This window comes from Meleagris gallopavo, chromosome 2 (genome assembly GCF_905368555.1).
Source record: "Meleagris gallopavo chromosome 2, MGAL_WU_HG_1.1, whole genome shotgun sequence".
NCBI classification, from domain to species: domain Eukaryota; kingdom Metazoa; phylum Chordata; class Aves; order Galliformes; family Phasianidae; genus Meleagris; species Meleagris gallopavo.
Window position 1 is genome coordinate 81,773,799 of NC_139405.1, and position 23,305 is coordinate 81,797,103.

At 37.1% G+C, this 23,305-nt stretch overlaps 1 protein-coding gene across 4 annotated transcripts in view; it reads right to left on the reverse strand.

The window, feature by feature from the left end:
* The window catches only part of SMAP1 (small ArfGAP 1), a 93,593-nt gene that overhangs the window by 25,087 nt on the left and 45,201 nt on the right, over positions 1-23,305 (reverse strand). Inside the window, exons 5-6 of one of the 4 annotated variants that reach the window (XM_085217818.1) lie at positions 21,949-22,026; positions 18,459-18,536 (exon numbers count right to left, since the gene is read on the reverse strand). In XM_085217818.1, the coding sequence (XP_085073944.1) occupies positions 18,459-18,536; positions 21,949-22,026 (156 nt within the window). Of the gene's footprint in view, positions 1-18,458; positions 18,540-21,948; positions 22,027-23,305 lie in introns of all 4 variants that reach the window. The other 3 variants (XM_085217817.1, XM_085217820.1, XM_085217819.1) reach the window with 3 other exon arrangements.

The window sequence follows — 23,305 nt, forward strand, 5'->3', positions numbered from 1 at the left end:
AGAAAAACGGAGCCTGTTTTAGAGAGGGCTAGAATAATCCCACTGAAGTTATCACTTCTTCAGTTAGGTACTGCATCCCTTTATACAGCTCTTCAGATTGGCAAATCTTGGAAGTTCCTGTAAGTATTTTCAATAACAAAACAAACCTCTTAAGCAGAAAAGCAGGAAAATAATTTCACATTACCAAGCCCTAGAATGGATATAATCATTCTGTGCGATTGCACAGATTATACCTAATTGAAAGACAGTAACTTTTAATTGCTTTTTCCCCACCAATGCTATCCTTTTAACCTTTCACTTAAGGATTTCTCCTGAGCCTGGAGAAGGGGAAGCTCAGGAGGAGCTCATCTGTGTCCATAAATACCTGAAGGAAGGGTACGGAGGACAGAGTCAGACTCTGTGCAGTGATGCCCAGTGCAAAACCAGGAGGCAGTGAGCACAAACTGGAGCACAGGAGGTTCCCTCTGAACAGCAGGTGGAATTCTGTGTTGTGTGGGTGATGGAGTACTGGTATGGGTTGCCTAGAGAGGCTGTGGAGTCTCCCAGCTTGGAGACAGTGAAAACTATCTGGAGTGACTCTTGAACCAGCAAGATGACCTCTAGAGATCCCTTTCGACCTCAAACATTCTGTGATTCTGCCAAATGATACAGCACACAGAAATTGTTAGCTACAGCATTCACTCATCAGATATTTTCAGTAAGGCTGAAGAACTTCCATACTTTCAGGTACACTAATAACATTTTAACTTTTCAGTGGAAGGGACTGAAGCAGTCTTCTATGGAAGACTGTAGGCAATGCAGCTCCAGCACCAAACACTGAGTAATTTTTAAGGCGCTCATCTATCTTGACTGGTGTAACATCAAATGCATGGAAATCACTGTTAAGAATTGGTTTATAGCCTATTCTTGAAGCTCTGAGAGATAATTTTAGTAACAGTTCTTATGATTGCTTCAGAAGTAAAAGCATCTATTGCAGAAATATTATGTGATGTTCATATTCCATATGTTAAAGAAAACTGGGAAAAAACAAGGTCCTACTGCAGCAGAGGCTACAATTATGAGCATCCCTAGAGGCATGCCAGCGTGTATGGGATGACATGGAAAAGCACATACTTAACAGGAGCTGAATAACAATGGACTAAGAGTAGCTTTTTTTTCCTCCATTGTCTAAATAGAAGAATAGCATAGGGAAATTCTAAGAAGAATATGTGTGTTATGTGAAACTAATACAAATTCTACTCCTTCATGAAATATCCGAATAGAAAGCAGACTAATTGCCAGAACCTTAGATAATCACAAGAGCCATAGAGTCTGCATTTTATTAAAGTAAGACAAACAAACTTGTGTAATTAAAATTGATAAAGTTGCTGTCATGGAAACAATTCCCTCTTTAACTTTTTGCTCTGGTTCTATTTTCTATTTACTATCCAGTGATATCTCACTGAATCCTAATTTTATACCCCATTGAAGCTCCACAATACAATAAAACATACTGTGACAACATAACACTAAAACCTTATCCATAAGAAGTACTTAGATAATAAGATATATTATAGTATTTAAAGAGAAGACATTTAAAAGTAGGAACTTCTCCTAACTTTACCTCTAACAAATGAAATGAACAGGTCAAAGTATCTTCTACAGACAGGAAGAAACACCTCTTTCCTAGTTACATGAAATGGAAATACAGAAATGATTATATGAATTTTAATTTCCTCACACCTTTACTGGAAGTTAATTGTCTTGAATTCAGCAGACTGAGCATTAAATGCTGGCAATCTGCACATACCTGTACACTGCAACTTGGTCAATGTTAACATTTTGTGCTAAGAAGCCATCCAAACAGAATTCTTGCCCTACCTGCTGTAAAAAGCAATCAACTGTGGATAAAATCAGGCCATCTGTAATATATTACACTCTTTACATAAAACTATTTAAGCAGGCTTATGTACTTGCTTAATGTAATTTTTCTAAAGACCCACACTGAGTTTATTTTTTCATTATGATGAGTGCACTCACCAGTCTGCTTCTAATCCATAGAGATACTAGGTATTACATAGTCAAAACCACTTACTGATCTTGTTCATTTCCCAACATTTCAAGGTTAAGATAATTTTTAAAATTTGAATATAAGGCAAAGATTTGGCTTTTATTTCGTTCAAATTCTGACTACATTCTTCCAGGATTAAAATAGCATAATTCTAGCAAATCAACTTCTCTGTTTTCATAGGATCAGAAAGTTTACCGTTGTGTTATGAAAGACTAACATTCAACAAGCTACATTTAACGTTGCACTGCTGTTTTCTTTCCTGTTCTTGTTTCTTTACTCACTGTGTGAGATAATAAAAGTGATCTGAGATTTAATTTGAAAAACAGGATTTGTAAGAATACTAGTTTAGACCAGCCAAAAATAAAAATTTTATTTGTCCCTACTAGGTCTCAACTTAAAAAAAAAAAAAAAAAAAAAAAAAAAAACAACCCACGTTCAATATTACCTTTTATTGAACTCTCACAATTAATTGCTCTAGATATAACACCATTCTGGTTCAATCTAATTTATGTGAAACACTTCTTAAATCAGTTAAAACCAAATAAATCAGCAAGTAACAATCTTAATTACTCTATTTACACATCAAGGTGTATGGTTGATTTTATAGATTTGTTTCTCCCTCACATGTTCATCTAAAGCAAATCTCCTAGAAAATAAGAATGCGTCTTTGACAAGGACAAGAAAACTGAATTACAGAATACTCAGAGCAGGAAGGGACCTCTGAAGGCCATCTAGTCCAACTCCCCTGCAATGAACAGGGAACATCCACAGCTAGATCAGGTTGCCCAGGGCCTGATCCAGCCTCATCCTGAAAGCCTCAGGGGTGGGGCATCAACTACATCTCTCTGGGCAACCTGTTCCAGTGCCTCACCACCCACGCCATAAAAGACTGTTTCATTATATCCAACCTAAACCTACCATCTTTAACCTTGAAACTATTTCCCCTTGTTCTATCACAACAGACCCTGCTAAAGAGTCTGTCCCCTTCTTTCCTGTAGCTCTCCCTTTTAGATACTCAAACGTTTCTTTGAGGTCATCATGGAGTGTTCTCCTCTCCAGGCTGAACAGCCCCAGCTCTCTCAGCCTGTCCTTGCAGAAGAGGCACTCCATTCCATGGATCATTCTTCTGGCCCTCCCCTGAACGCATTCCAACAGGTCCATGTCTCTCCTCTATTGAAGACTCAACATCTGGATGCAGTTCTCCAGGTGAGGTCTCACCAGCACAGAGCAGAGGGGCAGGATCACCTACTGGCCATGTTTCTTTTGATGCAGTCCAGGATTCAAATGGTTTTCTGGGCTACAAGGGCACATTGCTGGCTCATGTCCAGCTTCTCATCCACCAGTACCGCCAGGCCTTTTTTTTGGCAGGGCTGTGCTCAATCCTTTCATCCCCCATCTCGTACTAGTACAGGATGTTGCCATGACCAAGGTGCAAGGCCTTGCATTGGATTTGTTGGACCTCATGAGTTTCACCAACCTTTTTTCCCCCATTTTGCTCATCCAGCCATTAGGCTTGGAGTGGGTGAGATGCTAAGAGGGGATACAGATGGGACAGCTTACTGAAATGATCATATGATATCCTGTTTTTGAATTTCACCCCATCAGCACAGGTAATAATTACCTAATATTCCCTGTCTCTATCATGCTACAGATTTTGCCAAGCAGATACAAGGAGCAATTCTGGTCATGTAAATCATCTGCTTCTGGAACTCATCCTACAAGTCATAGTGAATTCTCACGTTCTGTTCTCCCATTGAAGCTCAACATACGTAAAAGCCTTAAATCCCTGAATCACAGCATTACAGTTTTGCAGCAGACTAATCCAGAAATCCACTCCTACTCCCTGGAATGGGTAGCCATGCTTTCTTCCAGAGTTTTACAAAGCAAGTCTGCAACGCCTGAAGCAGAAGCTGCATGCTGTAGAGAGTCCAGTGTCCCAGTCAGGCATTTCATCAGATTTTGTTCAGCCAGCTATTTTTGAAGATAACTGCTGAATGAATAATTCATTGTCTCATCAGAGAAAAGGGAAATAATGAAAGCATTGCCAAGTCTATCCTCTTCCTTCCTCTGCACAAAGATTACGGAACAGTGCCTATGATGTTGGATGCACTTATCTCATGGGCAAAACAAGAAGGAAGGTCAAGGCCACCATAACTGACAGTCACACATCTATTAAATTCACATGCTTAAGAGGATACTATGAGGTCTGTTGCTGATGTTATCCATGCCACCAGCTTGTGCTTCCCTGACTCTCAGCACTGTGCCCACGCACACTTGGTTACAAGATGCAGAAGACAAGTAAAAGAATGGGAAATGGCAAGCCAGATATACAGACAATGTGAGGTCCTCCAATATTAGTTAAATGAAAAAAAAAAAAAAAACCCTTAATATTCAGATGTAGCAGCAATTCCATAATCTCCAGTTATACTCATTTTCTCCTTTTTAATCATTACTGTAATAACACAGGAAATTAATCCAAGCTCGTGAAGTGATTTAAGAAGCTACCCATACCCTGCAATCCTTTCAGAACATTTTTAAATATGACCATGCACTCCAGAGCTTAGGGGCCAGTCTGAGCTCTGCATTTATGAGACACTTGTTTGTACCTTCCTGTAGGGAAACTACTGAATCACGGCCTGAACCTCTGATTGATAACCTGAGGCGAGCAATGAGTTAGCCACGGGAGCACAGGTGTAGGCAATTCACCTGTGCTGCAGGAAGGGGTGGAGCCTGGCTTCACCTCTCCTAGACCCATTTAAGAGCTGATCACGAGTAGGGAAGGATCTCTTCTGAAGATCCATTCCACTGGAGTTTCCCATGTGAGCCCAGGTTATGAGTGAGTGTACCTATCATTTCTGTTTCCTGCTTTGGTGTAATAACATCATAGCCAAGCTCTCTGTAATACCTTAACATCTGTATATTTGTTAATTGCACACTGCTATACCATAACATCGGTACAGTCATTAATTGTACACTTCCTATCTACCAGATAACCCTCCTCTGACAGAGGCAGCTGGGGACATTTTGCCAAGGAAATGACAATGATGAAACTTGTTTCATCTAAGGGTAGATTTAGAAGTATCAGCATACAGAGAACATGCTGAGGTTATTTTTCATTACAAATGAGTGACTCTGGGACAAAAGAATAATGCTAGCTAATTCAACTGCCAATTTTCTGCTTCTCTAATGTTATGCCAATTATCTATGTATGTACAAGGTATGGGTTTAACAGTTCTAGAAGGCAAAGGATAACCAACAGAAATGCAAAACAAAATACTTAAAAAGTGGAACTTCTGCAATTCACTACCATAAGATGTTCGTGCAAATGATTTAGGAGATTTCAGCAACAGCATTTAAGATTAACATTGGGGTTGGAGTAGATCTCTTAAGGTCCCTTTCAACCCATGCAATTCTGTGATTCTGTTTACCATATTCTTTTTGCATTAGCTGTGAATTAGTAGGAGGAGTAGCATACATGGTTCAAGACATAAGTCACACGACTAGTAGCTCTCAAGTAGAAAGTTTCAAAAAGGAGCATTTGTAAATTATTATCATGAATACCTCTCCTGCTCTGAAGCAATCAATCAATGTCAAAGATCTGTTCCATCACCTGTCCAATCCAACTATCTGCTCCTATTTTCATACTGAAATACACAGAAAAAATGCCTCTCTGAACATTTTCCTCAATTTCATACTTCAATGAAAAATTCACATGAATCTATAATTTAGTCTGTTTCATACACATCAGATCTACTCAAGCATTTATTCCTTTACCCTACCATAGCTTTATGAAAACTAGAAGATCCATCAAATAATGTAGTGAAAATCATTCCTAACCTACTTAAAAGCAATTTCCAGTTTACTCACTAGAGCTTACAGATGCTTCTGTGCTTACTGAAGTCCTTCTCTGCTCTTTATTAGGTAGGGACTTCATGCGTTGTGCATAAAGTAATTGAATTCCTTCCCTCTTCATTACCTGCTTGCAATATAACTTTTGAGGGCAGCATAAACAGTGGAGAATTCCCATATGAGAAATTAATGTTAGTCATTTACTATAAGATTGCAGTAGGTCTATAGATATGATTTTTCCTGACAGCTTAAATACTTTTACTACACAAGTTAGTTTAGCCAGTATCTATTTAAAGCATTATTCACAGGTGTTATGGAATTTTTAAAGAACATTTTACAGCTCTAGGACCTGACAGGTAAATAAATTAAAACTAATTCTTCTATAGTATTATGTTTGATTCAAGTTAAAGAAAATGTGTTGTTCTGCTTACCTTCCTGTAAGATATTAGTACTTTTCTCAAGCTTTTAACTAAGTGTAAAGAAATTCAGTAATCAGATTGATTCTTTAAAACTCAGGATACTTTCAGCAAACGATGAATTTCACCTAAATTGCAAGAGCCAGAAAAGTAGCATACTGCATCGAACCACAAGATACCCAACAGCGATATCGCTACGAGGCTGTACTGACTACAGTATCTCAGCATGCAAAATCTGATGCATTTCTAATCGAGACAAAAAACACTGCACGTCAACAAAAAAAAGCTGCAACTCTTACTGAAACTAGAATTGCCTCAAACAAACAGCTCACTTCAGGGAGAAAATTTAAATTTGTAATTTGTTATTTAAGAGCCTACTGCAATTATTCTAATTAGTCACTCTGACACTGAACTGCTCACACTGATGTACATAAATTAAATTAGGCCATTAAACCAAACAAACCAACAATACAGGATCTTTTTTTTTTTTCATAGGTATCTGTATACAAACGCCATCTAGTTCAAACGTTTCTAAAGGAAAACATTTTTTAAGTTATCCTCAGTCTAAACTTTCATTCTAAATACCAAAGTATTTGGATTTCATTAAATGTTCACAGTTAAGGCAAACCACTTGCTCTGGCTTTGGCCAAGATAATTTTCTCCACAGTAGCTGGAATGGCGCTGTGCTTTGGATTTTTGATGAAAATAATGTTAGTAACACAAATTTTCAGTTGTTGCAGAGCAGTGCTCACACTAAGTCAGGTATATTTCAGGTTCTTGTGCTGTCCTGCCATCAAGGAGCTGGGTGAGCAAAGAGCTGGGAGGGGACAGACACAGAACCAGGACAGCTGACCCAAATGAATCAAAGGGATATCCCACACCATACACAAATACACAACAGTGTCTGAAATAAGGGGATGAGTTCTTTATCCTACGAGCTTGGCGCCTGCAGTCTTTTGGTGCTTTCCTTCATGTTCACTGGGTAACAGTCACAACAAGAAGCAGGAACCTGGAACTAAAGATGACAAGACTTGGAGCCTGCATGCAGAGGTGACAAAATTTGCTACAGATTCTAGAGGTAGGGATTTGAGCAGAGTTTGCTACAGCTGAGAATCCTTAAAATGATTGCATTTGAATCTAGAAGAAAGGACCCACTTACAAGGGGCAGGAGAAAAGCTATTTATCAACCCTTTTCCTATTTTGTATTATCTGGTCATGAAAATTGATCAGATAAAACCAAAGTATTCTACTTCTAATTCAATAAAGCCTGTTTTTAAAATATTAGAGGAGAAAATCTAGACATTTCCATCTTAAAGCTGTGGCTCATGCAGCATCCCATTACAAAGCAGCTCAATTTGCAAGCTGTGAAATGCAATACACATGGTTTGTATTTCTGCAAAGTTGTCTTAAACGTCTTCAGTTTTAGAATCACAGAAGCTGAGTTCATAAAACAAGAGTAAGTATTTCTCCTATGCTTACAGTGAGTTAATTAGCCTGGACAATATTAAAGCAATACAGCTACGTTTGCTCCCGTTCCACAGCTCATTTACAACCATGTGGCACCGCATTATGTTTTGAAAACGCACCCTGAAAAGGATAATAACAAGACCCTACACCTACAGGTAGTCACCAGCTCGGAGCATGGATCTTTCCAGATGCTGGTATCCTACTCATTGGCAAATTCAGTTCAAAATGTACTAGCTGTTACACACACGAGCACACCGTGGATGCCTCCAATAGCTGGTCATAGATGTGCTGCCTTTGCAATAAGTGGCTTCTAGATACTCATCTCTCCACCTGCTGACCCACAGGCTCCTCTGACCTGATTCCTTCCAGTGACTGGTACAAACCTCTTACCCTACTTGTCTGATACTTTGTTAAGTACCTACCCTGTAAACTGAGGATTTAAATATATAAGACAAAATTTACACGTCTTCTTGAGCAAAAGTTACTCACATTAACACACAGTATAAAATGCACTATTTGCCTAGCAGACAAGCCTGCAGTAAGTTATTTTGACACAAACTACAACATCCTCAAGCTGAGAAATGCACTTGCTGAACATTGAGATGCAGAGATTTATTTTGCAACAGTACACTGGCAGCCAGCATGAAGACCAACTGCAGAATGGTTCCATTTTCTAGCTGCAGATGCCAACTTTATAAAGGCAAAGTTTCAGGTAAGACAAATTTATCCAGTTGTAATCCTTTTGTGATCAGAGATGGAAGGCAACTGATTACAGATGGGTTAACAGTGTTGACTGACATAAAAGGAATTCAGCATTAAATAGACATTTTTATATTTGAACAGCTAGTTAATGAGTGACTTCACTTTATACCGTGAATCTTGCAAAATTTCCTGAAGTGAGAAACTTGTCAGTTTCCTTCAAATTGCATTAAAAACTCCTGCCTCTCCCTTGTCCTACTTACATCACTACCTAAGTTAGAGTGGTATCTCCCAAAAGCCTTTCAATGAATTGTGAAAAAATGATCAGGTAATAGGATTGACGTCAGAGCAGTAAAGATATTTTACGTGTTGTTCTACTGCAATGAGCAACTACCAAAACACAATGATCAACATTCTAAGTACTCTAATTCTTCTAATAAAAAGACACAGAATCAACATCTATGTCAGTTAAACTGTAAGACACTGAAAATTTCATGACAGCCTGAACTTGAAAGCTACTAAACTTTTTTTTTTTTTAAAGAAATTACTAAAAGCTCAAAGTAATGTTGGAGGTTTTACAATTGCCTGTAGCATCTGAAATTATTTTTCATGAAAAATGAAGTTACCATCTTTGCTCTTAAGTACCATTTGTACATCTGACAGTTCTTGCTGCTATCCAGCTGCTGTATCTCGATGCTTACACACTGAAGTGGGGTACCTCTCTTGAGGAGTTTAAGCACGTTCTAGCCTATCCACGGTAAAATGAAAGGGAAAACACAAAGACCCCTGACTGCTTTGCTCCTGATCCAATAAATGTAATTGTTATGCTTCCTTTGTTTTCATATTATTCAAAATGTGGTAAGATTATTATTTTGAGCAATATTATTTAAATTTCTTGCTTCTGTTTTCAACTTCATATCTGTATCCTTCTTCATATTCAACTCTGTATGAACAGAGTTCAACTCTGTATCGACACGTCTGTAAAGCTATCATACTATTTTGTTCTTGCACATTTCATTGATTGTGCACAATCTAACCAGGGCTGTAATTTTTATAAAATCTTCTATATGAGATTGCATATACGCGCTTTCAATCATGTATGCTCATATTTTTTCAAAGGCCTCAAAACACTCAAGTCTCTGATTAAAGCTGATTTAGTTCAAAACAATTTAAATGCACACACTTTTCGTTTTATTAAATACGTACCTACATATTGTTGTAGGAGTCAACTTCTATAAACAGAATCAAAGCAGAACAAACGTACCTCAGCGCAAATATTAACATTTTAAAATTAAGCATAAAAATGAAAGCTGTAGCATAACTTACTCTGGCAACTCTGCAGAGTTGCCTACCCAATTTTCTTAAAATCATGTGGGAAAAAGCTGATTCTTATCAGATGTAAGCAGGAGAAATCTGAAAATACCATTTGTTAATAGGTATTACCAACTCAAAAACCAGGACTGATTTAGTATTTGACTCTGCACAGAGGAAAAAGATAACTGAGGTTCAAGTAAAACTAAGCACAACTAACAACACCTTTTTGTTAAAGATAGTTTAGCAAGTAAAACAAAGACAAATTTAACCAAAGCAACCCAAACCCAAGCTTGTTTTCATAGATTTAAGATTCCATTTATTTAGAATTAATAAAAAACAAACTTGAAAGTAATATTCTGCCACAGAGCAGAGTTGATAGAATCAAGCAGATACAAAGAATGCAGATTGGGAAAAAAATGTGATACCGTTCTTACGGCCTCACTCTTTTTCTGAAACTTAAAAGACAAATATCCTTTTTCCTCCCATCTGACAAATAAGGTTTTCTATTACTTCTACCTGCAATATTTATTTCCTAATATCTTTGTCTACAGCTCTAATAGGTAATAAGACCCATAGCAGATTACTTTCATGAGATTAGAAGTTTCAAAGCAAGCCCTAAACACAAGGAATCCTTTGTTACCTGCACAAAGAATAAATTACACAGCTTTGGGAAGAAGAATCTCACTTCTTATGCTAATCTGTAGAAGGGCATAGGACAAAAACCTCAAAAATAATCTGGTCTCTTCCAAAACATGGAGAAGATAGTATTAGAAACAGAAAACCAGGCTGCATAGGTCCATAAGAAGCAAATTAAAAGAACAAGCCTGAAATACACCCTTGGTGGAGGTAGGAGGCGGGGAAACAGGCTGTCCTATATTTTAATCACATAGTCCTGAATGCTGAACTTTAACTCAGATCTACTTCCCTCTAATTTATGCAAACAAGGACTAAGTATATAAATAAGACTATGTATGCAATCACAGTGAAACACTTATTTTTCAGTTCCTCTGGTAAATACTCAATTATATATTAACATCAAATTTTTATAACATTTTATGTAAGATTATAAGAAAAACATTAAAAATGAAATCATTCAGGAAAGCAAAATTATGCTTACAGTTTTAAGACAACATGCACATGAACTCATGTGATTTAGCAGACCTCATCAATCGTAAGACAATCAAATATAGAATTACATTACAGATATTCTAAATGTTGAAATTATAATTCAGGTCTATATTTGCTGAGTAGACTTACTCTTACAGTTTAAAAGTAAAGCACCTAAGTAAACCATTTCCAAACTGGTGCTTAAAAGTACACCAAAATTTTAGCTACTTTTCTTTCTTCCAACCAAAGAGAGTAATGTTCCTTTTGCCTCACTTGCCCAGACAGGTTGATCTTTTGTGGGAGTTTTCTTCTTAAGTTATTTACAGAGAGAGTGGTGAGGTGCTGGAACAGGCTGCCCAGAGAGGTTATGGATGCCCCGTCCCTGGAGGTGCTCAAGTCCAGGTTGGATGGGGCCCTGGGCAGCCTGGTCTAGTATTAAATGGGAAGGTTGGTGGCCCTGCATGTGGTAGGGGGTTTGGAGATTCATGATCCTTGAGGTCTCTTCCAACCCTGGCCATTCTGTGATTCTCTTTAGGGGCAGAGGGGACACCACAAAGAAACCAAAGCAATTTCTTCATCTTTGGTAAATGAATGTCAGACACTGTTTTGTTTACAGGAAAGGGAAGAGCTGCTAATATAAAGTCCCCACTTCTACTTGAAGGGTTTGCTAGTACTTTCTAAAAGGGCAAATAAATTTATGTCAGTACCTCCATAACACTGGCCATCTGGTGCAGGTTGGTAACAACTGGACAGAGTCAGCACATCACTGTTATCACTGAGGTTAAGCGGGCAATTTAGTCCACAGTTTGAGGAAGAAAAACAGCCTTTGATATACTGCCACTGGAAGATAACCTCTAACTGACCCATTCCTGTCACCTAAATCAACTTTATACATAAACAAGAGCCAGTTTCAAATTCAAGATGCAATATAATAAAACAAACTCAACTTACAGTGTCAGAGTACTTCAGTTAATCAAGTTAACTGCTGCACTCCTTTAAAAACATTCATCATCCTGATATGTTCAGGAGAAAAATCTTAACTTTGAATGTCAAAATTAGTTTGCAAAAGCACAGATAGTTTGTGAAGACAAAAAACAGTTTGCTCTTTACATCCCAACCATTTAACTTTACTGTCCAAATACAACAAAATCAGTCTTGGCAGGGCCCATTTCAAAAAAGAAAAAGGAGATATAGTTTCATGGTAATTACAACACTCAGTATGCAGTATTTTACAGTGGAACTATCAGAATGATCCATGAAAATCTCCAACTGATGCAAAATCCCTAAAGTAAACACCATAAAAAACTACACAGTGCTGAATGAAAACACTTCCAAAGCATTAAGTGCCCAGGACTGATCTGAACTTTCTAATTTTACAATCAGAAATACATGTTAAGTTTACTGAGGATGGTTTTCTAAATCACTTCTGGCTTTGGATTGCTAGCATATCAGATTTCCTATATTTAACAACTAAAGTAATATATAAAATTGAATCCTGCCACACCTGAACATTTTAGGCACATGGATTTTCTTCCCCCTACTTCTGCAAGTGATGCGGAAACAATTGCTCACCACCTCTTGACTAATGTCTGCCAAGCCCCCTGAGCAGTAGAGGACAGCAAGATTCACTCCCAGCCTGTTCAAAACTCCCTTCATATAACATCGTATGGCATGGAATACCCCTTTGGGCACTTTAAGTCAGCCACCCTCATTCTGTTCCCTCCCAGCTCCTTGGGGCCCCAACGAGAATGGTCTTAGCTCTATACAACACTGCTTAGCAGGCAACTATAAACACTGGTGTGCTGTCAACATTGTTTTTCTCCTAGAACCAAACCACAGCATCATACCAGACACTCTGAAGAAAACAATTCCATCCCAACTGAAACTAAGACATATGGTGCAGCTTTAATGATCAGACTGCATCCCGTCCTTTCCTTCGGTGGAAAACCGGTATAAGACTGACAGGGTGCACACTGCATGGACCAACTTACCTGAGTGCTCCTTTGTGCAAGGAGCAGACACTACACAAAAGGAATGAACAGCTTAAGTTTGAATTCCAGAAACTACTGTAAGGTTTTGCTGGCTCCCTTATGCACTAGTAGAATATGTAGGCTACGTGTTCTTTTTAAAGCTGCCAAATGACTGTAAATTGAGCACATTCAATTTCCTGAGGAGTAAGAGGTCTTTCTCAGTAGAAATACTAGAAATAAATAGGAGTTCAGTGTTTCACTTTGCCCTTGAATGAAGAACCAGTTCAATCAGCCTTAGCAGAAAAGGAAAACAGAAAATCATGCCTGATTTGGGAAAGTTCACCAACCTCCACTATGCAAAGAACTAATAAGAAAGAACAACTACTCAGCAGCTGATGAAAAGGTGGGCAGGGTGATAAATCTTTTAAGATGGTTATTGAAATTTTATCAATTTTTTCTTGCCAAGAATTTAATAATTTTCACATGTAATCATCAATGAAATAGACAGGAGGCGGCAGACAATAGGCTTCCCCTCCCCCTACCCCCAAACTGGTTATAAGCATCAGATTTTAGGGTTGTTTTTTAGCAAATTTAAAATCTTAGTTGTAATTGTGTGTACAAATCTAAAAATTGCCTATATGGGATGACAGTTTCTCTTGCATTATTACTCTTGCTGTTGGCCCTTAAGAAGCATTATGAAGCATGTGAGTGGCCCCACTTGTTTATTTTTGCATGTCAACACATTTTGCATCCCTAGAATTGTATTTCAGTTGGTTGCAAACTACCTGGGCTTTTGCTCCAATTTTCTGGAGCCAGTTTTCATGTTGTAAAAATCTGTCTAGTAATTGTTCCAGCAGTTTTCATGCAATCTTTTCTCAAAGTAACTCTAAAGGTAAGGTTATCTTAAGCATGAGGGAAAAAAAAGAAAACAAGATCTGTAATTGTGGAAATGGCACAAGGAAGTACCCTGGGTTTCTCAGAGACAAGGGCTTTCACTTAATGAGTGCTGTTGGTGCACTGGAGATGCCAGAGTTTGGTCCCTGCCAACTCCAGAAAATGTTAATGAGAGACTTCAAACTGAAAATTGATGAGTGCCTGAAGACCTTCCAAGGAAGACCTTGAAAATATGAGTTACTGAATACTGAGAGTAACGTAGCATGTAATTCTACTGTAGAATCATAGAATCACAAGGTTGGAAAGGACCTACAAGATCATCTAGTCCAACCGTCCTCCCATTACCAAAGCAACCTTTTATCCATATGGTGTTGTCTTACTTATTCTGAGCAAGATCAAGGAGACAGTGAAGGAAAGAAAGAGAATGCAAGAATATCTGCAGAATCCAGACCTCACTAGGTCAACTGCTCCTAGAATAAGCTGGCAGATTCCTGAAGAGAATTCCTCTTGTAGCTTAAGTCCCTGTATGCTTACTAGGCAGTTAATTATTGCATTCTTCAGGAGAATTTGCTTTTTTCATACAAAATGGGAGATTTTACTTCCCCATTCCTTACAAATGTTAGTTCAAGAGCTTTTTTCCTCATGCTCCAGTTCTTTGTCCATTCTTATACAGATCAATTACTTCCCTTTAACGTTTACCTAAAATCGGGATCTGAATTTATGAAATGAGTGTGCTGGAAAAGCGGCACCCATCTCAGACTACTAATATGATCTGTCAATAGTTATAAGCTTACAAGAACTTCAAGTCACTTGTAATTTCCTATTTTAAACTTATGTAAGAGTCTTCTGTGCTTTAGAGGCTCTACCTCTCAATTACTAGCTTAAAATATGAAAATATTTAATCGAAAATTAAGATAATTTGATCTGGGAAGGTGTCATCTTCAAGTAAAAAAATGCTTGAAGTGTAAACAGATTCACGTTCACCCACATTTCATCTTTCATCTTCTCAAAGGGCACTAAGAATTCTATTTTAACTGTTTACATAAGAGTTTCTCAAGAAATGTAGTTTTTCAAACCTTTGTGCAGATAACCTAAAAGAGGCAACAAATCCCCACAATCTGTAGTACTGATATCCAAGGAAATAAATGCATTCATTTTGCTGGTTAATTTGCTATAATTTAAAATACAACTCTGAAACCTGACAGATTACCATACCAGCCCTATTATGAATATTCAGCCCACAGTAGAAAGTCTAAAACGAAAGATGAAATTCTAGTTTTCTGACATGATATGTTAATGTACAATTATGTGCTCACTGAGCATTTAGTATTCCAATTATTATTCTGTTTTTCCCGGAAAAACTGAAGCACATTGACACTGAATGCTCCATAGTTTGAACTGGTAGTTGGTTATATTATGGCAACTCTTACATGTCATCTTGTAATGGCACAAACTACTACTGAATCAATGAAATCTTCAATACATATTTTCTTACCTAAAAGTTACAAGAAATTTGCTGTACATATGTAGGAACAGTTTTATCAGCTGAGATCTATATTAACTACTGTACAGGATCAAATTAGCGCTTACATCGCAAGAAGGCTAACTCCCTGTCTCATCTGACCACTGTCAGCCCATTACCAACATGAAAAACAAAACAGACCACTGGAACACGCTTTACAAAGCACCAGAAGCTATAATTAATAGCAGTGAAGTTTCAGTGCTATTCCGTAAGATTCCATGAGCTCCCAAATAGAAGAAAAAAAAGAAAGCTTTACAACTGCAAGTAGCTTAGCAATATCACTATTTTTATAGAATACTGCAGGATCTGATGTGGAGCACCACACTGTTGGCTACTCCCAATAAAAGATTAATCACTGTAGCTGACCGTCAATCTGTAGCTGATCCTGTTATAATACAAACTGCCCAGTAATTGGTAATTGTAATCACAGGAAGCGGAACAACTCTGAAGACCCGAGACCAAGCAAGTATCCTTACTTCTCACTGTTCTGCAGTAGATTTTGCCTGGACCTTGTGGAAACTCTATTCTGCATCTGAAATTGCTGTCTCCAATGAGAACTTTCCTGAAATCTGATTCCCATGGGAACTGCCTCAAGGACATGACGATTCTCATTAAAAAGCCCACCGGCATTTAGTCCATTAAAATATACCTTTTTGTCATTTTCACTTATAAAAGCACGCCAGCCAACAAACAACTTATACGATAACCACCTGACATACTAACATAATGTTTGAATAATGCACTCTACTAAACACGTTATAAGCTTTGAAAATGCAAAATAAATAGGGCTAAACAGTCAGCTTGTTAAAGATCAGCCATTCACCAGTGAAAGGCTCTTAGCCAAACATAGGCGCAGAGTTCGTTCTTTGAAGTAAAAACTAGAATATAAGTATTGAATGTGAACATTTTGCTGTTGGGTTTTCTCATATACTTTTCTTTCTTTTGCTTCAAAAGCTAACAAGCTCAGAATAAAATAGAAGGCATTGGGAACGTAAGACTCATACATGACTTTGCTAAAGTTCTCTGTAGTTTTATACAGCTTCACTTTAAACTTTTTGCTAGTTTAAAGCCTGCTTTTCTTTTCCATCTTCGTTGATTCTTCTGTAGGATGGACAAAACATTGACTGAATTACTTTAATAAACAAAATTCCTTTAAAACTGACAATTGTGTGGTTACATATCTTTAATAAATTTTCAAGCCTGGAATGTCTACACTGCTGATATACTACGTCTGCGTGAAGGTGCAGTGACCTCACATATGAAGAATCCTTAAAGTCTGTTTCCTTCTTCAGCATGCTCAATACTGGGATAAATAACCATCTGCTTCTTGTTGCGGTGTTGGAAATATGGTATTGTGGTCAAGATGCCAGCATTGACCTACTGATTCAACATGCAATATTTAAGATACCCTACAGACAGTTTTTACCAGGATGTTAAGTCCATCATTATTAGTTAAACTAAGAAGAACATCACTGTATGTAAACACAATAATTCAATACAGGTCTCACTTGGATTCTAGAAAGTGACTGATTTTAAAGTCCATAGGTAGTGTCTAAAAGTAGTGTATTTTCAGCAATCCTTCAAAAACCTTGAAAAGCCCCAGCTAAAATAATATATTAAATAAAAAAGATGACACACAGACAAGTCTCATTTGAGCAATCAGTGCTGATGTATTAATAATGAAATAAAATATGCTGCATGCTCAAACATTCTCCAGCTGTTACAACACTGTGATCTAGTGCAGATGTATTTATGGAATTACGCATTTTGTACTACAAGCATTTAAAATGAAAACACTTTCTTGCTCAATCATTTAACTGGCATTAAATTTCAAATGTAAGTCTAATCAGAGACATTTGGTGTGGGCTTTAGATCAAGCATTAGGGTAGATGCTCACCTATAATGGCGCAATGCAGTCCCTTTTCCTCACTCAGTGAAGTTGTCCTAGCCATGTGACAAGGTCGAAGTCACCCTTGCAATAAAAACTCCTTTCTTCTCCCAGCCAACCCCAGACTTCTGGGCTTTACAAACTACAGCAACATTTTTAGCCTATACAACTGTATTATATTGTTTTGATCTCAACATTTAATTTGGCTGGATGTAAAAGAACTGTGCCCTTGCAGAGCTTCAATAATCAAGAATATTAATATTTATCTTACCACTAATAAACATGCTTTGACCTCTTACCATACGTATAAGGATATCCTTTTTCCACTAGGTTACTGAAGCAATCCAAATTGTCATCACAGTGTTGCCTCTGTAATTCTAAAACTGCTTTCCAATTCCACACACACAAAAAAAACTTGTAAAATGGGGAGGGTTATTGTTCCCCATCCACATCGCATATATTTTTGTATCTCTTTATTATGCAAAATAAAGAAAACTGAAATTTGAAAACTGAACTAGAAATACATCTGCAATCACAGGACATGAATATTCAATATTTCTCATAATTGTAACAGAACATTATTGAGGAATTAAACGACAGATGGGGACACCAATGTGTTTTGTGGACTACGATGCAGATAAGAACATACTTGATATAAAAACATAATTGGAGTCATATTGGCAAGAGGACACCTGTCTTAGAACAAACTACTGCATAACTTAAATTATCCATTCCATTTCTCTTTAATATTAACTCTACAAGCATCATAGATCAGTATACATGAAATTTTAAATGTTCCTACGTTGCTAAAGCTGCTTTAAGCTGTTATACTTTAATATAACTGCTTAAAGAAGCAGCTTTAGCTGGTTTGCCTGTCACATTTTGTGACACGTTCCAGTTGAATATTTTCATGTTATCCATATAGGAGTTATTAACTCAACTCTATAGATTAAACACTTATTTTTAAAATGGATTCATTTAAGAAAGCTATCACTAAATGATCATATGGCACTCAATAAAGCTGAAAATTTTCTATGTAAGAATGGTAATGGTACCTCTTAAAAACCTTAATCATCTGAGATTATATTTTAACAAATCCAAACTCACCTTCCTGCAACCTCATATAGAAATAACAGCACACATAATAAGTAAGCCATTTCTGTGGATTATCTGGGTTGTGGGTGTTTTATTTTCCCCACAGCTACAAATTTCATTTTTTTTTAATTCTTGAACATGACCAACACTACACTTTTAAATAACTGTGAAAAAAAGATATTCTTACCTTTTCAACTGCTACTTGTTTCGATGTTTTTTCTGTTTCTCTCTCTCTCTTTTTCTCCTCTTTCTTTTTTTCTTTTTCCTTCTGAGGAAAAGAAATAAAAGCATTAGCTAATACTCAATAACAATGCATTTGCAAACATACTGAATGCCCAGTCACACAGAAGACAGACCTTCAGTTAGTCCCTTTGAATTCAGAGCTTATGCTCCTACCCACACTGCTTCCAGAAGTGTTCTGTTTTGCTCAAATAGTATTTTCTTAAATTTGCAAAATAAAATTTAATATTTTTAGTAGTACTATTTTGTCTTCTCACCTGCATTTCCACTTACAAGCAGAAAGAAAGACATATCATTGTTGTTTTTTTCCTAAGACATGAAGAGAAAAAGTATCTATAACTGGACACAGAATACAGTTGAGGTGAGGACACACAAAAATAGCTTACTGAAGTTTATTTTGTTCGTATCATATGATCTAGCTGCTCTACACCAACTTCTGAAGTCTTCTCATGATCCACAAGAACTCTGGTTTTGACACTCGCTCTTAATATTCAGTAGCGTCTCTTTAACAACAATGAAATCCCACAAAGAACAGAAAGAAACAAGCGTGTCATCTTTGACTAGTATCAAAGATTACCACAAAAGAACTGTTTTCCTTGCATCATCCATTGCTTTCTAAGGTCAAAACAGAAACCGTCTTGAATTTCTACGTCAGGGATCACTCCTTGTCTTCCAGTACAATAATAAGAGGCTATCAAAGGCAGCATAGAACAAGATTCAAAATAAAAGGAGACTATTTTCTACACGTGCTGTAACTAAGCTGTGGAATTCCTTGCTGCAGGTCATTAAGTTGTTAGGAGCTGATGTGGTTTGAGGGGCAATCAGAAAATTTCTAAAGCTACCATAGTTTAGGTTTTGCTGGATTCAGCAACACTTGACATCGTAAGATCTGAGCTGTAAAGAGAAGTTCTGAAACCTTCAGTTTCAGCTTTGCAGTTCTTTCGTTCTGTCATTTAAGTAAGGTGACAAAGGGTAAACAACAGATCAAGTGGTGAGGGGTAAAAGGAAAGGGGATTTGTGGCATCTGCCACGGAAGGAGTGGAGAGTAATCCACTGACTGATAAACTCTCTCACTGATACAGCTTCCAGCCTGACCAAAGAACTGTAAGAAACATGCATGTAACCTTCACCTTCTGCAGAGTTACCAGTTTTTAAAGGCCGACTGAGTAGTGTTAGAAACATAAAACTCTTGCATGTGGAATGTTGACTTTGGTCATACGAAAGACTCAGTGAGTCATACAACAATAGGCTGACCTAGAAAGGAAACAAGAGAGCCGTTTCCTCTGAAAGAATCATAGCAATGCTACAGAAATTGTGTCCCATTTATTAATTCAAAACTACACAGGCCTAACATGACCAAAGAACACTCCTCCAAGCTCCTGCTCATAACATACAGAAGATGGGGTCTCTTCAGGCATCAAGAGCCACTGTTTGCCTCTCAGCTTCCTCTATGAAACAGTTACAACCCAGGTTAGGGATGTGAAAAAAGGAGAGAAGAGAATCTGTGCAAGTTCTCCCACAGGGTGATATCAACTGAGGCCTCACAGCAACTGCAGCACCAAGACAAACAGCACTGAATTGCAGCCATTGATAATACTCCCCTCAATGGCAGGCAGCCTTGGAGGCTTACTGAACTAAGATTGCAAATGCACAGCCATGCTTTTCAAATGAAGCTTAGCCCTTCTTTCATTATCGTATCACCAATTCTAATATCGACTTGAATTCTAAACACTCCCCAAATACATGACTGTAATCATGTATTGTGCACACATACACTGCTGGAGAATACTTTTTCCAGAAGTTGTTTACCCCTTTCCTCCCTCCCTACTTTCTCAAGTTGAATAATTTAAGCACACTCGATCTCTTCTCCTGCAGATTCTCTTCTAGGACTTACACAACTATCTGTCTTCTCTTCCACTGGAAAAGGTTGTTCTAAGTGTTAAAACAGTACACTTGTTTCTCAGATACAATGCTAGGTCACGAGGCTACGCTCAAATGAATTAGAGGTTTTTGCATATTATCTTCAAGATTTCTCGATCTCCAGTTTGACTTTGACATATATAATTGTTAAATGTATTTTACTAGAGAAACCTCACTTCTAGAGGAAAAAAAAAACAGGAAATTTAAATTCTTTGGACTTTAAGAGGGCATACAGTAAGTTTCATACAGCAAACACACCACAAAGCTGACAAAGTACAAACAAGAAATGCCTCTCAACAAACCCCAAACTGGAGTGGAGATGCAAAGCCAAATCCTAAGAATCTTTTGAAAAAGGATCTTTTTCAATTCCCAGAGACTTTTTCACTCACTCCTTTTCTGATGCGGACTTAAAAACCTGTAACTCCTTCATCTTCACACTTCACAAGTTCAATATACAAGCTTTCTGCTTCAGCTCCCTTAGATAAAAATGAATACAGACTAAATAAAAGCACTTCTCAGAAGGTGTATTCATTCCAGAACTTCAACTCAAGCATTTCATTTTTTACAAAATTAGTCAAAAAGCACTATCAAGACCATTAAATGAAATTATACTCCTAACAACAATCTTTCATTTTTCCCCAAAATTGTTGGCATACTAGTTATACAGCAGAATTGAAAAATTTGAATGCAAAATGAGAAGGTTGAGAAATAAATGGTGAATTTAATTATAGAGCAGCTGTTGAGATTCCTGCTACATCTTCAAAAGCACATCAAATTCACAAAGGCTTGTGGTCTAGTCTATGACACTAACTCAGATTTTAAATCATGTTAAATATAGCTAAACTAAAATAATTTATAACGTCTGGACATATTCTCTATATCTAGAAAAAAAAATTATTTATGTTTAGATAATAACTTTTCATAGGTTGCATGCAGTCTCAATTTGAAGTGTTCATAAAGAACCTAATATTGAACATTTGCATTTTAAAGTGTTCCATTCTTATTACACATTGTAACATCTACTGGAAGTTCATATGCCTCATCCTCTTCTTGTTTGTGAAAATTTTTGAAGGCCTTTCTAAACATTAAATGTAAATTCAGTACATGTACACATGCCTCAGCTAGAAAGGATATTGTAACAGTATGAGCTAAAAGAAACACAGAATTAATTTAGTGATACTTATTTCCAAGGAGACTGAAGTAAGTGACTGGAATAATACTGATGATTCTGAAACAAGTAATATGGAAAAGATGTCAAAAATTATTCCTGAAGAGAAAGGCCAAAATCACTCATGCCCATTAATTTGGAATGAAGAATTGTTTTCACACAGCTCTGAGACACCAACTGTATCAGTTCCTTTGCACCCAGTCATGGAAGCAAGGAGGAGAACGCCTGAATGATTATTAACAGTTCAAATTCTCCAGTTAACTTGGTGAAATTACCCTATAGCAATGCAAACAGCCGTGCAAAGCAGCAGATTGGATAATTTGAAAAAAGTTAGACCAGAAAGATATACCTCCACTTTGCTCTTCTCAGCAGCAGCCTGGAGAGAAGGAGAGGATGCCAAAGGTTGAGCAGTATCAGAAGAGGATATCTGTGCAAAACAGGAAAGAAATGAGAAGGAAAATAAGCAAGAAAAAATTGGAAAAGGAGTGGAGAGGGGCAGAGGCAGCTAAGATGTGATTTTTATTCTTTTTCAGTAATTGTTAAAGTGTAGAAAAAAAACACACAACACAGAAAAAGCAAAAGGAGTAGCCAAAGTATTTGCATTTAATTTCTTAAGTTTTATCTGCATGAATTCTAACGGAAATCTGTCAAGCAAGAATGAGAGACCTAAACAGAATTCTCTGGAACAGTATATAAGCAAATGAACCTGGATAAAAACCAGGCCTAAGAAAGATAGATCTGTTTCATTCGTTTTTCATTTTTTCCAATGTGACCACTGAAATATTAATGTCCCAAAGCACAAAGTCATACTGTCCCCATAGGAGGTTGAGAGAAGAGTGCCTTTGTTCTTGTTCACTGCAACAGTATTTTTAGTAAAAACAATACAAAATAAGTCAGAGTTATACATTAATTGAAGTTCTAATTAACCGTTCCTATAAGATCACTCCAAAGGAGCGAGGAGCTTAGGGTTTATGAAGCATATACATAAAGCAGCATTCTAGAAGTAGAGCTCCAGATCTTCTAGTCAGGTGAAGCTTCTCTTCTATGAACCAGTACATAAGATTGCTGTTATCACTTCCAGAATTATCTAAAATGCATAATTGATCTAGTTCGCTCAAAAAAATGGGATTTTGCTAAATGTATTTCCATACATCTGTCCATCTTGTTTCTTTATGAATAGTTGATAACTTTGATGGAAGCATTATCTTTTTGTTATCCTTACTACAAAAATACAACTGAATTACTTTCAGCAAACACGTAGTAGATCCTCAGAGCTATAAAGTTTTGTCTTGTATCATCTCTACTATCTGTGATAAAAACTTAAAGTAAGGGAAGCTACTGCAAAGCAGGTCATTACATTGGATCAAAATAGCCAATTCAGATGACATGTTTTTGCTGAAATTAAAGAAAAATAGCTACAGAAAAAAACCCTACCTCATGCCCCATATTTCCAATCCCGCAAGTATCATTGGTGGATATTCTTAAAGTGTATATAATGAGTTTTTTTCCCCACAAACTCAGTAATTACTTATATATATATGGTATACTGTATAATAGTCCTTCTCAATCTGCATATCATCTTCATAAATTAAGGGAATATCTAAGCCGGGATAAGGCAACCTTATGAAGGCCTGAAATTATCGTAGCTTTGCAAATCAAGAGAAGCAGCATACAAGCTGTAAGCAGACAGGCAGGGAAAAGCAGTT